Source organism: Ochotona curzoniae, unplaced genomic scaffold (assembly GCF_017591425.1).
Source record: "Ochotona curzoniae isolate NIBS_2020 unplaced genomic scaffold, NIBS_Ocur_1.0 scaffold_3223, whole genome shotgun sequence".
NCBI lineage: Eukaryota > Metazoa > Chordata > Mammalia > Lagomorpha > Ochotonidae > Ochotona > Ochotona curzoniae.
In genome coordinates, this window is record NW_024467108.1 from 1,847,647 (window position 1) to 1,865,662 (window position 18,016).

Here is an 18,016-nt window from a genome sequence, read left to right on the forward strand (position 1 = left end):
GTTCTAACCCCAGCAGCCCCGCTTCCCATTCAGTTCCCTGCTTGTGGCCTGGGAAAGCAGTTGAGGATGGCCCAAAGCCTTGGTACTCTGCACTTGTGTGGGAGACCTGGATGAGCTCCTGGCTCCTGGCTTCGGATCAACGCAGCTCCAGTCATTGCAGTCACTTGGGGAGTGAATCATTAGATAATAGATCTTTCTGTCTGTCTCTCCTCCTCTCTTTCTCTTTCTATCTCTCTCTCTGTGTATATATATATATATATATACATATATACATATATATATATACATATATATATATGTATATATGTATATATGTCTTTGAAATAAAAATAAATTTTTTAAAAAGCCTGCCATAGATTTACTGGACTTTTTGAAAAAAGATTTATTTATTTTTATTGGGAAGGCAGATACACAGAGAGGAAATACAGAGAATGATCTTCTGTCCATTGATTCACTCCCCAAGTAGCTGCAATGGCTGGAGCTAAGCCGATCTGAAGTCTGGACGCAGGAACTTCCTCCAGGTTCCCACATGGATTCAGAGTCCCAAGGCTTTGGGCCATCCTCTACTGCGCTCTCAGGTTACACGTAGAGAGCTGAATGGGAAGTAGACCAGCTGAGGCATGACCAGGGCCCATATTGGGATCCCAGTGCATGTAGGAGAAGATTTACTCACTAAGCCTCCACTCCAGACTCAGGATTTATTGAACTTTAAGTCTTGCCTATATTTGCTTTGGAAGGGTCAGATCAAATAATTTGTGAGCTTATATGGCACATAGGCTGGACATTCCCCAACCCTAACAGAGGTTCCTCTAGCTCTTACTATCTGGACCACTCAACTTGCTCTTAACAAATGAAGCTTGTCATTTGGAAGGGTTATTTCAGGACTTTTTTCTTTCTCTCAAATATAGTATACATTCCCAGAAGGCAGGCTCTGTTTTGCCTTCCCTTTTATGTGACATCATCGGGCTGAGTATACACTGTCATCCTCCACGGACAGCAGGACTGTATTTAGGATGGAGAGAAGCAAACACACCAACCTCAGGGATCCCTCTCTCTCCCAAACAACACAGTGCAGTCAGAATTGTCCCACCAGCCAGCAGTACGTGAGAGTCCATCCAGCATATTCAAAGTCTGGACTCTAACAGGCTGGCTTTTAAAAGGCTGCTCTGCTGAAAACCAGGTCCCCTAGCTAGGATGAGTTCCCGGTGAACAAGCTAGAAAGAGAGCATCCCTCTGAAAGTACTTAGGAAACTTTCGGGTGCTGTTTCACACTGAAACAAACAAGAACTCTAGAAGGAAAAAGCTCACCTCATCACTTTCTTCCACATCCACATCACCATTGGCATCATCATCCATCAACTTGTGAATGTTTCGCACTGCCTCAAAGCTGAGCTTCTCATCTTCACTGTCGCACAGTGGCTTGTCAATCCGGCAAAACTCTGTACAGGAAAAGCAAGTGAAAACATAACTCAGAGCTGCCACCTTGCCTTTATTACCAACCTGTGTTGGCATCCTTAATTTCTAGAATCTCTCTCCTTACACAGGCACTTAACCAGCTACTTGCACATCCAGCCTTTAACTGTACAGAGAATGTGCTGAACTCTGTCACTCATGGACAATGCTTGAACACCCTAATTGTTCATGGGTCTGGTGCGCTGCCTCAATTTGTTAATCCTTTCCCTTCAAGCACCGGAATCCCATACGGGTGCTGGTTCATGACCCAGCTGCTCCACTTCCCATCCAGCTCCCTGTTTGTGGCCTGGGAAAGGAGAGGAGGACAGTCCAAGTCCTTGAGATCCTACATCTTCATGAGAGACCCAGAAAGTTTCCTGGCTCCTAGCTTTGGATAAGTTAAGCTCTGGCCATTGCACTCACTTGGGGAGTGAACCAGTGGACAAAAGAGCTTTCTCTCTGTATCTCCTTCTCTATAAATCTGCCTATCCAATAAAAATAAATAAATATTTCAAAAAAAATTCTGGACCCGGCGCAATAGCCTAGCAGCTTAAGTGCTCGCCTTGCACACACTGGGATCCCATATGGTGCCAGTTCTAACCCCAGCTGCTCTGCTTCCCTTCCAGCTCCCTGCTTGTGGCCTAGGAAGGTAGCTGAGGACAGCCCAAGGCCTTGGGACCCTACATCCATGTGGGAGACGCGGAAGAGGCTCCTGGCTCCTGGCTTCAGATCAGCTCAGCTCTGGCCATTGCAGTCACTTGGGAGCGAATCGGCGGACAGAAGATCTTCCTCTGTCTCTCCTCCTCTCTGTATCTCTGACTTTCCAATAAAAATAAATCAATCTTTAAAAAAAAAATAGAACCATGTCTTTCGCCATAGAGTAAACTCAATTCAAGATGGATCAATGACCTAAATTCAAGACATGAAAATTCTTCAAATTTTGGAGGGGTCACATTGTAATACAGCAGGTTGAGCCACTGCCTGCAACATCAAGATAGAATACAGGTACTGGTTCATCACTCTGTTTTAGAATCAGCTCCCTGCCAATACAGGTAGAAAAAAATCAGCAGAAAACAGGTCAAATGCTTTTGCCCCTATACCCACATGGGAGATTCATATAAGTTCCTGTCTCGTTGCTTCAGTCTGGCCCAGTCCTGGCTGTGGCCATTTGAGGAATGAACCAGCAGATGGAAGATTAAGTCTCATCCTTTCATTCTCTCTCTTTCCCTCTTTCTCCATATCTGTCACTATGCCTTTCAAGTAAATATCTTTTTAAAAATTATTTTTGAAAAAGCATTATTTTTGAATAATAGCAAACTTACATTTTAATTCCATTTCCACAAACTTTTTGAAACACATTCCTTCCAATTCCTAGATGATAAAAAAATTAATTTTCTTTTGATCTGTGTATTGATAATTATTTTCAAGGAAAAAGAGTCTTCAGATGCCCCAAAGAACAGAGACTATATCTTGACTTCCCAGGTAATAGAAGAATCTATCAAAGAAGAGAAGGCAAGGACAGGATAAAGAGTCTTTGGTTTAAATTAAAGAAAAAAAAAGTTTGCTTCTTTCTTTGAAAGGAAGAGTAACATAGATACAGGGATAGATACAGGGATAGATACAGGGATGGGAAGGGTAGAAGAAGAAATTTTTGAGCCTAAGGAACTGTAGCATGAAAAAAAATTTTTCAATAAAATAAAAAGAGATGGGGGCACACAGGAGATGTTTATTTTGGGGGCATGTGCTCAACTTGGTTATCACTCGAGGGATGATCATTATTTGAGATCTAGTTCAGTTAGTGCTGTCTCTGCTTCCTAGATCCCCACGTGGTTGTGCTTCACACTGAACAGGAGCAACCTCCACAGATGCCAGACTACTGACCTGCCGAAATCTTAACTGTAATCTCCAAACTAAATGCTGGGGGGTGGGGTGGGGGGAGACTTTTTTCCTAGGGGCCAGTACAATGGCTCAACTGATTAATCTTCCACCTGCAAGTGTCAGCATTCCATATTGGTGTCGGTTTGTGTTCCAATAGCTCCATTTCCCATCCAGTTCCATATTTATCATCTGGGAAAGCAATGGAGGATGTCACAAAGCCACGGGACCCACATGGGAGACTCAGACGAAGTTCCTGGTTCGTGCCTGTGGACTGGCTCAGCCACAGCAGTTGTGGACATTCGGGGAGTGAACCAGCAGATGAAAGATTTTTCTCTATATCTCTCTTCTCTATTAATCTTCCTTTCCAAGAAAATTAAATAAATCTTAAAACAAAAAGTAGTCTAATGCACCATGTAATCTTATATTCTACCATTGTCTTTTTACACCGCATTGAAGATGGAGGGGGAGTGGGCACTGAGAGAGAGAGTAGAATACCAAAAGATTAAGCATAGTTTCTTTCTTATCAAGAGTTTGTGGCACAATCGCTTTATTCATGAAACTCATGTCTAAAATGATTATTCACCTTAATCCAAAAAGTGCAATGAGTAATAATTAACTTTTTCACAGAAAAAAAAAAAACACAAAGATGGTGATAATAGTCTAACCAACAATACTCTTCTACCAACTCGAAGCATAAGCAATTGCATGTCAGAGCTTTCAGGTCTGCATATGATTTGCTCATTTAAGCAATGTTTACTAAATACTTTATATACGTCAGACCTACAACTGGCATAAAAATAGAAATCAGATCTTATCTTTGTTCTTATGAGCTAAAATACAAGAGATTGAGGCCCGTACTTTGATATAGCAAGTAAAGTGGCCACTGGTAATACGAGCCTTACATATGGGTAACAGTGCACATCCCGGTTGCTCTCCTCCTGACCCAGATCCCTGCTACTGGCCTGGGGTGAGCAGTTGAAGATGGCCCAAGTGCTTGGATCCTTGTAATCCATGTTAGAGACCCAGACAGAACTCCTGGATTCTGGCTCCTGCCTGACTCAGCACTATCCATCTGGGGAACGAACTAGCAGATAGAAGATACCTGCTCTCTCCCTCTATCTGTAACTCCGAGTTTCAAAATAAATTAATAAATTCATTTGTTGTGTGTGTGTTTGTTTTTAAAATTGGTGGTGCTATGGTTCAACAGGCCAATCCCCTTTACTGTGGCACTGGCATTCCATATTGGCTCCAGTTCATGTCATGGCTGCTACACTTCTGACCCAGTGCTCTGCTTAGGTCCTGGGAAAGCAACTTTGCATTATCCAAGAACTTGGGCCACAGGACCCAAGTAGGAGATAGGGAAGAAGCTCCTGCTTCCCAGCTTCAGAACATCTCAGTTCTGGCCATTGAAGCCATTTGAGAAGTGACCCAATAGATGGAAGACATTTTCTATTTCTTCTTCTCTCTGTAAAACTGCCTTTCAAAGAAAAAAAAAAAAAGCTTGAGAAACAAACAATTCAAACGCTGTATAAGAAATGCCTTGAAAGAAAACTAAACTAGAGCCCAGCGCACTAGCATAGTGGCTAAAGTCCTCACCTTGAACGCGCTAGGAACCCATATGGGCGCCTGTTCTAGTTCCAGCAGCCCCAGTTCCCATCCAGCTCCCTGTTTGCAGCCTGGGAAAGCAGTTGAAGATGGCCCAAGGCTTTGGGACCCTGCACCCTTATGGGAGACCTGGAAAGAGGTTCCTGACTTCAGATTGGCTCAGCTCTGGCCATTGCGGCTGCTTGGGGAGTGAACCATCAGATGGAAGATCTTCCTCTGTGTATATGCGCCTTTCCAATAAACATAAATAAAGCGAAAGAAAGAAAGAAAGAAAGAAAGAAAGAAAGAAAGAAAGAAAGAAAGAAAGAAAGAAAGAAAGAAAGAAAGAAAGAAAGAAAGAAAGAAAGAAAGAAAGAAAACTAAACTAAGGGTTAGCTATTTTTTCTGAATAGAGACAATGATAATAAATTGGGGTTTATGGGCCATATAATTCTATTATACTACTTAACTCTGTCATTGTAGCAGAAACGTATCCATAGACAAAACATAACTGAGTACGTCTGTGCTCTAATAAAGCTTTATTTACAAAAGCAGGCAGTCATCTATATTCGGTCCATAGTCATTGTTTGAACTCATCTCCCCTATTCCAGCAGATCATAGGAAGCCCACCTATCACACTGCATTAATACTTTTCTAGGGGATAGTATCGTGGCACAGTAAGTTAAATCTCCACCCGAAGTACCAGCATCCCACATGGATACCAGCTGAAGTCCTGGTTGCTTCACTTCCAATCCAGCTCCCTGTAAACTAATGTGCTTTGGAAAGCAGTGAAAGAAGGCCCAAGTCCTTGGGACCCTGCACCCGCGTAGGAGACCTGGAAGAAGCTCCAGGCTCCTAGTTCCAGACTGGCCCAGCTCCAGCTGTTGAGGCTATTTAGGGAGTGAAGCAAAGGATAAGATCTCTCTTTCTCCCTGTCTCTTTTGCTCTCTCTGTAAAATCTGCCTTTCAAATAAAAAACAAACAAACAAAACAGCTCAGCACAGGAGCCTAATCACTAAAGTCCTGACCTTGTATGTGTTGGGATTCCATACTGGCACCAAATTATATCCCAACTGTTTCACTTCCCATCCAGCTCCCTGCTGTGGCCCAGAAAAGCAGTAGAGGACACTCTAAGGCCTTGGGACCTTGTATCCACCTGGGAGACCCAGAAGAAGCCCTGACTCCTGGTTTTGGATCGGCTCAGCTCTAGCTGTTGCTGCCACTTGGGAAGTGAACCAGCAGACGGAAGATCTTTCTCTCCCCTTCTCTCTGTAAATCTGACTTTCCAATAAAAATAAATAACTTTTTTTAAAAAAAAAAGTTTTCTAATGACTTAAAGGAAAGAAATTGAATCTTTTCATTGGCTATATCCACAAACAGGATCTAAAGTAAAGTATAACTTCTAGTAGTTTGTTTTTCTGTTTTGTTTTGCCTTTTTCTTAAATAAGAAAATACAGGGCCTGGTGCGGTGGCGCAAGTGGTTAAGGCCTCGCCTTGCACACCCGGGATCCCATGTGGGCGCTGGTTCTATCCCAGCAGCCCCGCTTCCCTTCCAGCTCCCTGCCTGTGGCCCGGAAAAGCAGTCGAGGACGGCCCAAGGCTTTGGGACCCTGCACCCGCGTGGGAGACCCAGAAGAGGCTCCTGGCTTCGGATTGGCATAGCATCGGCCGTTGCGCTCACTTGGGGAGTGAATCATTGGATGGAAGATCTTCCTCTCTGTCTCTCCTCTCTGTATATCCGCCTTTCCAACAAAAAATAATAAAAAATAAATCTTTAAAAAAAAAAGAAAATACAGGCAGACACTGTGGTGAAGAAGTGTTAAACTGTCACTTGTGATGCCTATATTAGGGTGCACAGAATCAATTGCCTTCACTCTTATCCAGGTTCCTACACAGGTGATGGCCCAAGTGCGTGGAGTACTGCAACCTGTGTGGGAGTCCCAGAATTCCAGGCTCCTGGCTTAGGTCTGGTCCAGCCCAGGTTGTTGCATACATTTGAGAATTAAAGCAGGCACTCTGCTTATGAAACAAATACATTTTTAAAAAATAAATGGAAACAGTTCATAAAGCTCAAGGGACCTCAGTTCTCCAGGCTGGGCACCACTGCCCTGTGCTTTAACAGCCTATCTCCTAGAAGTCTGCATTTCAAACACTATGCTCTGCTCTTTACCTAATCAAACAGACAGTTAAGTTTTGCTTCTGACTTCATCAGGTATAGAAAAGGATTAAAGAGATCCACTGAAAGTACAAAAGCCTAATGTCCAACATGGCCATAGATTCCTGACATGAAAATTTCAGTCATCAAAAATTCACAAATAACTCTTTCAACCAAACATTTTCCAAGCTGTCTCCCCTTCCTTCCTGAGACCTTTGCTATTTTTTTTGTCCACATTCCAGGCTGGCAAGGTTTCCCACAGCCATCTGGAAACACCTTAGGGGAGTCACCCATTTAGCTGCATATTTATGCTGCAATGAAAGATTCCCTGGACTAGGAGTCAGAACACATATGTCAAAATTCTCATCTTCACCAGTTATAAACCACATGACATTGGACAAGTTGTTTAACTTCTCAGGGCCTCCAATGTCTCTTTAGCAAAATGAGCATAATCTGATGCCTAGATTTTTTGTGAGAATTAAGTAACACTGCATCTGTTAAAACACCTAGCTTAAAGCCAAAACCAGATATTCACTTGCAGAATTCTTCCTTCTTCCTAGAGCAGCAAAAATGAATAGTTCCATCTTCTGCTGACCTTAGTCACCTTCCCTGTCGGATTATGAAGAATAAAATATAGGAACTAAAGTTCAATCATACTAGCCAGTCCTATATTGACAAGTGGACAAGTAGCTCTTTTTTTCTTTTACGAATAAATATTTACTTTTTTTAATGATTTTTAAAATTTTGATAAACTTTACATAGTTGATTAGGGAATAAAAGGTCAATGGTTACAGGAAAGTGGGTGAGACCATTGTTTCCATATTTGTGTGTGTCTGTGTATCTGAGGGACAAGTAGCTCTTTGCTGACTCTCATGATAGCCTTTACTTCTACAACATTCAGGTGCTATTAATCATATCACATATTATGCTGCAATTTTCTATTTAATGTGTTTTCTCTACCAGGGCTTGATGCCATGTCCACACTGACAAGCAAAGAATCAGGCTCTTTATAAGATGGTCAGTAAATGTTTTCTAAATCAATGCCAGCAACTAGGTGTAGAATTTACCTAGACAGAAATTACAGGATCAAATACATGATACATTACAGAAGTATGCACTTGGTCTAACAGATTAGAAACCAGTTAAGACACACACATCCCAGGTCACAGTAACTGGGTTCACTATCCAGCTCCTGACTCCAGTTTACTACTAATCCTAATCCTAGAAGGCAAGTGATGGCTCAAGGATTCATGTGCCCCAAATGGGAGACCTAGACTGAGTTATTGGCTCCCAGCTTTGACTCAACCTAGGCCAAGCCAGGCTGGCCACTGCAGATATCTGAGGGGTGAACATTTGACCCTATCTCTCTGCTTCTCAAATAAAACAGAAATGGAGAGGGAGGCATACAGATAGGGAGGCAAGTAGGGAAGGAAAAAAAGAAAGAAGGAAGGCAAAGAGGGAGGGAAAAAGAGGAAAAATCCTATAGAAATACAATAGCATTAGATTGGATTTTTGAATTTTTTGGTCTCAGGCCCGGCACAATAGCCTAGTGGCTGAAGTCCTCATTTTTGTGCACCAGGATCCCATACGGGCTCTAGTTTGTGTCCAAGCTGCTCCATCTCCCATTAAGCTCCCTGCTTGTGGCCTGGAAAAGCAGTCAAGGATGGCCCAAAGCCTAGGGACCCTGCACCCACATGGGAGACCCAGAAGAAGCTCCTGGCTCTTGGCTCCAGATTGGCACAGTTCCAACCACTACAGCCATTTGAGGAATAAACCAGCAGACAGAAGATCTTCTTCACTGTCACTCATTCTCTTGGCTAATCTGACTTTCCAATACAAAATAAATAAACAAATCTTTAGAAAAAAAATGGTCTTGGGCCTGGCATGGTGGTGCAGCGGCTAAAGTCCTCGCCTTGAATGCCCAGGATCCCATATGGGCGCCAGTTCTAATCCCAGCAGCCCCACTTCCCATTCAGCTCCCTGCTTGTGGCCCGGGAAAGCAGTTGAGGACAGCCCAAAGCTTTGGGACCCTGCACCCGTGTGGGATACCCTGAAGAGGTTCCTGGCTCCTAGCTTTGGATCAGCATAGCATCGGCTGTTGCGCTCACTTGGGGAGTGAATCATCGGACAGAAGATCTTCCTCTCTGTCTCTCCTCCTCTCTGTATATCTGACTTTCCAATAAATAAATAAATCTTTTAAAAAAAAAAAAGAACCAAGTATAACTCACTTTTTTAAAATGCTTACTTACTTACTTATTTATTTAAAGGCAGAGTTAGAGAGAGAGGAGTAGAGACAGAGAGCAAGAATCTTCCATCCACTGGTTCACTCTATAGATAGCTTTAACGGCCATGGGGAGGCCAGGCCAAAGCCAAAGTCTGGAGTGGAGCTTGTACCAAGTCTCCCATGTGGGCGCAGACCATCTTCTGCTGCTTTCTCAGGCAATAGCAGGGAATGCAGCAGCCAGAACATGAACCAGTTCCTATTTGGGTGGCCAGCATCTTAAATGGAGGCTAAACTTGTTCACCACAAAACTGGTCCAAAGCATAATTCATTTTATCCCCAAGTACCCAGTATGACCTCTAACATTTGCCCTGTTAAGCATTAAATTAGTAAATGCTGGCTGAATGAATGAATGTCATGCTTGAACAAACTCATAACATCACATCTTTGGGTTCAGCTCTGGCTCTCCTCTCCCATACTGTACACTTTCCTAAAATGACCTCATCATTTCTTGTAGTTTCAATTAATAATTAAAGAAATTACTAGCAACCAAACTACCAAATTTATATTTCAGGCTACAATTTCACTTCTGATACACAAAAACCTACAGAACCCAATTACCAGAAGACATCTCTACATGGATATCTCTCAGGCACCTGAACTTTAATTTAGATTTCCAAATATAAGCTAATCTTCTCTTAAATCTCCAAATTCTTGCTTATGTTGGACACTTAACATCTCACTCTCCTTCACCTCTACATTTAATCAATCACCAATCCTAGCCTGATACTCCTTAACTATTCCAAATCATATTCTTCACATAATCTGTGAATCCCAGGGAAGATACTCCAAATACTCAATTACAGGAATGCTACTACAGGCAGCGCATGTATACACCATCCCACTCACTTCCCACTCATCCTTCAAAAATTTCTCATTATTTCAAAGATAAAGTTTAAATTTCCTAATGTGATCTGCAAGACCCACAGTGAAGTGGTACCTACTATCCGTATAAGCTCAGCTCTAGTATATACTTTTGCTTCCTGTAATATTTCTTCATATACTGAATTTTTCCCCTCCTCTATATTCCTATATATGACAATAGTACTCATCTCTGGCTTCAGTCTGGCCCAGCCCAGTCATTTCAGCCATTTAGAGAGAGCTAGTAGATGAAGATCTCTCTCCTTCTCTTTTCTCTCTGTCATTTTGCCTTTCAAATAAATATACACTGGGGCCCGGCGCGGTGGCACAAGTGGTTAAAGGTCCTCGCCTTGCACGCCCGGGATCCCATATGGGCACCGGTTCTAATCCGGGCAGCCCCGCTTCCCTTCCAGCTCCCTGCTTGTGGCCTGGGAAAGCAGTCGAGGACGGCCCAAAGCTTTGGGAACCTGCACCCACGTGGGAGACCCGGAAGAGGCTCCTGGCTTCGGATGGGCATAGTATCGGCCCGTTGCGCTCACTTGGGGAGTGAATCATCGGACGGAAGATCTTCCTCTCTGTCTCTCCTCTCTGTATATCCGCCTTTCCAATGAAAAAAATTTTTAAAAATCAAAAAAAAATCTTTAAAAAATCTCATCAAATAAATATACATTAAAAATGTTGTGGCGACACTCCAGACAGGGTAGCTGGATGGATCCTGTTCCCAGGCTGGCCGGCAAGCGGGTGCGGCAAGCGAACGGGGCTCCCCTAACAAGGGCTCAGCCAGGCAGGTGGGCCACGAGCAGGCGGAGGTGGGGCAGAGGTTTCAGCTCTTTCGGTCTGGACCAGGCAGGGCCTGGAACAGTGTTACAGCTCGGCGGCACTAGCCAACAGCTGGCCGGTCCGCGTGCAGCTCTGGGCCGCTCTAACGACAGGGACGACCGTCGTGGCCTCTTCACTGTGGTCACGGTTGTGGTCTCCGCTTCTTCCCTCCGCCATCACTGCCGCTTCTGTTGCTACCGCCTCCGCCGCACCCCCTAGGCAGGCGCCGGGGTCGCCGAGATCAGGTCTCGGTCACCACTGCCGCCGCTGCCGCAGCTGCCGCCGTCGCCGCCGTCGCCGCTCTTCCCCGAAGAATCACCAGGAGTCAGGAGTCGACAGGAGCGTTTATTCGAACATGCCCGGGTCCCCGAAGACGAAGACCCCCGAACCTCTAAATCTTAGGGTTTTTATACAAAAATCAACCAATCAGGGGGTTAGTTTTAGTATCCCTCATTAGTATGGGACCCTTACACCATTGGTTAGTTCAAGGGGTAGGTGGGGGTTCTTTATTGGGGTGACGGGACAGGTGTCACTAGGGAGGTAGGTCCCCTGCAGGGCACCTGGGCAACTGTCCCCAAGTTGCCAGCCCTGAGCATCAGGCAGGGGAAAAGGGTTAGATTGACTAAGTTCTTCAAAAACATACAATAACATCAAAGATAAAAATTGAAAAAAGAAAAACAGACAAAAGAAGCCCTAACTAGGCTTGTACTAGTCCCCATTTGCGACAACATTGAACTTTTTGGATTTACCTTTAATTTACATTTTCTCCAGCTCACTGACAAAAGAAAAACAAAAGTAACAATTGGCCCATTATCATTAGGATTGGCAACAGCTTTCGTTGGGTTTTGTTTGCTTGTTTGAAATCATTGTAAGAAGCTAAGAGTGTGGTGTAATGCATTGGGGTGCTGCCTGTGAGGCTACCAGTATCCTGTATGGACACCAGTTCAATTCCAGCTGTTCCTCTTCCAAACCCAGCTTCACACCAATGCACCGGGGAGAGGAGCAGAAGACATTCACATGTAGACCTGGTGGAATTCCAGGCTTCTGGCTTGGCTTGGCCCAGCCGTGGCCACTCCAATGAATTAACAAATAAAGATCAATCTCTCTTCCTCTCCCCTCAACTCTTACCCAACCCCACTCTCACCTCATCCCACCATAAATCTTACAAATAAATAATTTCTTTTTTAAACTATAAAGATCAGACACTGTGGCTCAACAAGCTAATCCTTCTCCCTGTGGTACCTGCATCCCATATGGGTGCCTATTCTTGTCCCAGCTGCTTCACTCCTGATCCAGCCCTCTGCTTATGACCTGGGAAAGCAATACAGGATAGCCCAAGTCCTTGGACATGGGAGACCTAGAAGAGGCTCCTGACTCCTGGTTTTGGATCAGCTCAGCTCTGGCTGTTGCAGTCCAAATGGAAGACCTTTCTCTCTGTCTCTCCTCTCTGTAAATCTGCATTTCAAATAAAAATAAATAAAATTATATATACACACATATACACACACACATAAATACGTGTGTGTGTGTGTGTGTGTGTGTGTGTGTGTGTGTGTGTGTGTGTGTGACTAGAAAGGTAACTCTGAGTTCCTTGTACATTGTACTGACAGGAGCAAAAAGAACAAAACAATATACTTCTGTGAAAGCGAATTAAATCTAATCACCTGTCAGAAAAGAAGAAATATCTTTAGCCATCTCTTCACAATGGAACCTTTAGCTATTCCTTGTGTCCCATTTTTACCATCATCAATTCAAAGCATGTTTTTCATCAAATTTTGATCTCACAAGAAGCCTCCTTTTGGAACAAAATGGTTCACCCCTGAAGTTAGTCTCCACCAAGCACGGCCTGAATCACTAACACCTGCGCTTTACTGCAGGCGCCTCCTAACTCTTCCGAGTCCCTATGCCTCCTCCGTAGGTTCCTGCAGAGCCACGCATTCTGCTAAACACACTTTTTTGCCTGCACTTTTATTTCTTCCATTGAATTTAAAATGTTCTGTGTTCCTATGATACAACATCCATTTCAACACTCATTTAACACTTTCAAGTGGCTAATAGCTGAAGACTATAGCAGCCAATGGCATTGGGAAATAACACACACAAAGAAGCCACTATAGGCCCTGTGCAACAGTTCAAGTGACTAATCCTCTACCTCCAAATGCTGGGATCACGTACAGGTGCCAGTTTGTGCCTCAGCTGCTCCACTTCCCATTCAGCTCTCTGCCTGTGGCCTAGGAAGGCAGTAGAGGATGGCCCAAACCTTGAAACACTGCACCCGTGTGGAAGACCCAGAAGAAGCTATTAGCTCCTGACTTCAAATTCGCTCAGCCCCAGCTATTGCAGCCACTTGAGTAGTAAACCAGCAGGTAGGAGATCTTTCTCTCTGTCTCCCCTTCTCTGTGTAAATATGCCTTTCCAATAAAAATAAATAAATCTTAAACACACACACATACTTGGAGGATCCTCTCTACTCCTGTCTCCCAATCCTCTCCATTACTGAAATATATACTGAATTTCACGGGTAACAGGTGTGGACCTTTAAATTTAAATTTTCTTATATACTTACTACTATTAAGGACAGATTTCTTATCTGAATAGTCATTTGTCAGATCTCCCTCTACTCTTCGCTTTACCAGAAAAATCCCATTGTCCCAACTATATGTATCAAGAGGAGTCTGACTTTTCTGGTGTTCTGTTGTGTCTAGTCACTCTTAGGCTAGCCCAGTGCTGGGTAACACGGTATCTGTTCAAGATACACTGAGGAGCCAGTGCTGGGGGTGCTAATATCCCATATGGGTGCTAGTTCCATTTCCCGGCTGCTTCACTTTTGATCCAGCTCCCTGTTAATGCACCTGGTAAAGCAACAGTAGATAGCCCAAGTCCTTGAGTCACTACCCCCATGTAAGAGATACAGAAGAAGCTCTTGAATCCTGGTTTGGGACCAGCTGATCTCTGGCTGTTGTGGCCACTTGGGGGAATGAACCTGTGGATGGAAGAACTCTCTATCTCCATAACTCTGCCTTTCAAATAAATTAAATTAATTCTTTAAAAAAAAAAAAAGACACACTGAAAGCTATAAGGAAACTTTGAAGTTGGCTTTCCCAGTTTTGGGGTAGTACATGCTGTAAACCTTTATATTCTAAAGCAACTGTGCCAAGAAGCAAGACAGCTCCAGAGGGATTAAACCAACACACATTTATTCAAAAGCCACCCCAAATTCTCTAATTTAAAGCCTGACACAAGCATTCTTGTGCCCTAGCCAATACTCATTCAGGGTGTGAGATGTCAAAAAAGTAATTATAGACAACTCAAAGCAACCTCCTGCCAAGAAAAATTTCCTAAAACGTTGAGGTCAATACCTAAGGCTATTCCCAGGGAGGGGCTTTGCATAATTCCCAGGGAAGATGCCAAATCCATCACAGTGATACTCTACAACTGCACCCTTCTGGGTTCAGAAATGAGACTATCTCTCCCAACAATCAGTCCAAATAACAGCCCCCAAAACACAGTGATGAGTGCCAGAAGATATAAACACTGAGGAGACAGGCACACCATTACACGAGGTAAAAATAATGTGAATTTCTATTTCCATAGCAACAAGAGGATGGCTCAAACCTCCCAGGCATGTTGTTGGCGGGCTTACTGGAGAACACATTCCTGGGCTCCAAAACAGTCCAGAACTAGAAGAGAGCTTCTCATTACCTTTCTGCTCCACATAATCCCCCACTAAGACAATAAAAGAAATAATTGACCCTTCTTCTTTCCTTGGGAGAAGAGAACAAGTCTATCTCCTGAGCAACTTGGTAGTTGGATGAGCAATCTAAGAACTAGGTTCTGATGCTTCCCTTCTGAAGCTTCCTTATCGGCTGCCTTTCTCAGCTATGGTAGCACAGCACCTTCCTGGATGGAGACCATCCAGAATAAAGTATACCAGACCTCCTTATAGCACAGTTTCCCCAGTCTGCACCTTTGTCTATACAAGCTTGATGATGCAGATGGCAAGGACTCTAAGGCAAAGCATGCCCCAATCCACAGAGAACTTACTTCAGTCCTTGACATCCCTTGCCTAGGTTACTACAGCATTTTCTTGATTGATTAATCTGACTCAGCTCTGATTTCTCTCAAACTCTTCATCTACCAAGAAGTCAGCATTTTTCTGAACTTCAAATCTGGTTAGTTAACTTTCCTGTATGAACTCCTTTACCTGCACACAAATGTTAATAGAAGCTTTACTTGTAAGTCAAAAAATTAGAATCCATTTATATATTTTTCAACTGAAGAACAGTTAAATTCTAGAACTTGGAAGGTTTTAAGGAAATTATGTTTGAAAAAAGCTAACCCTAAAGGTTTGCATACTCTATAATTTTATAACCTTTTTATTTTATTTTTATTGGAAAGGCAGATATACGGAGAGGAGAGGAGACAGGGAGCAAGATCTTCCATCCGCTAGTTTACTCCGCAAGTGGCCGCAATGGGCCGGAGCTGGATTGATCCAAACCCAGGAGCCAAGAGCCTCCTCCAGGTCTCCCACATGTGTGCAGAGTCCCAAGGCTTTAGACCATCCTCTACTGCTTTCCCAGGTCACAAGCAGGAAGCCAGATGGGAAGCAGGGCTGCCAGGATTAGAACCACCACCCATATGGGATCCTGGTGCGTGCAAGGCAAGGACTTTAACAATTAGGCTACTGTGCCAGGCCCTCTATAACATTTTTGAATGGACAAAATTTTAAGAATGGAGGTCAGACATATTCTAGATAGAGAAGGGGTTGGGGAGGTGGAACAGGCCCATTAATGTGGCTTTATACAGTAATCTGCTCTCAAGGAGACCAGGCAAGACCAGCCCACCCTCAACTAGTACGTGCTTGCAATGTGAGAAGGCAGATAATCAGGCAAACAGTTACACATGGCAGAAGCAGATCTCAAAGAACCCTGTCAGCTCTGCCAAGAGCCAGGCCACTGGAAACAGAACTGACCTGTCGGCTCTAAGTCTCATGGGTAAAAAACCTTGCTAGGCCATTAGCTGAAATACATCGTCCAGCTTCCAAAACAACCATCACTATATGGAGGGGATGGCCTAGGGTCAACAACATCACAGGTAAAGCTGTACATGTCCACCTTGAAACACTGCTTATTCTGTACTAGCCTCCTATTCAGCCCAGCTATCCTCTCAGAACAGCCACGTAATGGGAGTCATGGGATATATGCCCTGAAGAGTCTCACACGTCCCTTATGATGTCTCTTCCAGAACCCCTCATGAAGAGATAGATAGGCCTGGGCCTCATATATACTTGGTCAGGCTTTAACACCCACCCAATTATCAAATCCTTTCTGTCCACTTCTATTCACCTCTCAATAGGGAAACTTCTGGATGTGGGTAGTATTAGAGCTTTTCTGGATCCTCTAATGACTCTATCCTTTGGGACTTTGTGTATTTAATATTTGTTGGATATCTATCCTCCAGGACTTGAAACTCAAGTGCCCATGCATGTAAAACCTCAGAAACAGCTTCTGCTAGTTGGCACTGCAGCCCCCAAAGGGCACCTTCTACTGAAGTTCTGGCTTGACCACAGGCCTCCTACTTTGTTCATATTCAGCTCAAAAAAGCCAGAACAGTTACCCTAATTCCTGACAATAGCCAGAGTTTACCTAAACAGAGAGAGAGAATGAGGGAACCCAGGACTAGAAGCAGGTCAGAATAATTCCATCCCACAGCTCCTTGCTAGTATACATGCATGTAACAATCCAGGAGCATTTTTCTTTGCCACAACCTCTGCTTACCCAAGTTCTGGCCCAACCCTCCCCCATGAAACCCCCCTTTTTAGCTCCAAACAGTGCCCACCAATATCACCAAATAAAATGTGGAAATGTTAGGTTGAGCAGAGCACAAGTAACTCCACCAACTTGCTGGAAGTCAAGCTTACACTCCCATCCAGGAATGTTTGGAATGCTGAATCAACTTAACCTTGTCTCTATGTAAGTCAGCAGCAGCCATGATGAGTACTCTGTGCTACAGATCACAAACTGAGCTGCTGCTTTTTCCCATCCCCCACACCCCAGATTTTTATATAAAAGCCAAGTGCTGTACACTCTGGGCACTGCTTCACTCACATGGTCACCCCAACATATGGAAGTGGCCCTGGGCTGTTTCCCACAAGGGGGCAGTCTATTAGACTCTATCCCATAATAAAACCCTTTGTCTGTAAAAAAAAAAAGGGGGGGGGGGAATGATGAGACGGTTATAAAAGGACAGAAAGGATCTTGTGGTATTGGATGGAAATTAGACACACCCACACATGTACACAACTGAGCAAACAAAAACAGAAAATATTACAGTACAGATTTTTTCAAATTTACACTTGGAGAAAACTAGTGATATCTTCATATAATTTCTTAAAACTCTGTGTAAATTTATAACTACTTACTAAAATTTTTAACTTTAAAAAATCTACAAAGCTACCAAACTCCTAAAAGAGTGATTCAATATCCACAAACTAAAAAATGACTGCAGAAAGAATATGGATTTATGAGATATAAGTTTACTCAGGTTTCTAATTTCAGGCTTTTTCTAATGCCTCTAGAAACCTCCTTATAATTGGTACTTATAATATGATTTGATTGGGCCCAACACGGCAGCCTAATGGTTAAAGTCTTTCCCTTGCATGCATCAGGATCCCATATGGGTGCTGGTTCATATCCCAGCTGCTCCACTTCCCTTCCAGATCCCTGTTTGTGACCTGGGAAAGCAGTAGAGGATGGACCAAAGCCTTGGGACTCTGCACACATGTGAGAGACCCGGAGGAGGCTCTTGGCTCCTGGCTTTGGATAAGCTCAGCTCCAGCCATTGCAGCCACTTGGGGAATGAACCAGCAGACAGATCTTTCTCTCTGTATCTCCATATATCTGTAAATCTTTTTTTTACTTTCCAACAACAGTAAATAAATCTTTTAATAGTAATAATAATAATATGGTTTTATTAAGACCCTCTCT

The 18,016-nt window shown here is 43.6% G+C and overlaps 1 protein-coding gene across 6 annotated transcripts in view; it reads right to left on the reverse strand.

Annotated features, from left to right (window-relative positions):
- The window catches only part of STIM1 (stromal interaction molecule 1), a 205,255-nt gene that overhangs the window by 91,000 nt on the left and 96,239 nt on the right, over positions 1–18,016 (reverse strand). For all 6 annotated transcript variants that reach the window (XM_040964426.1, XM_040964422.1, XM_040964425.1 and 3 more), the window contains exon 2: positions 1,309–1,439. In XM_040964426.1, coding sequence (XP_040820360.1) covers positions 1,309–1,439 — 131 coding nt within the window. The remainder of the gene's footprint in view (positions 1–1,308; positions 1,440–18,016) is intronic.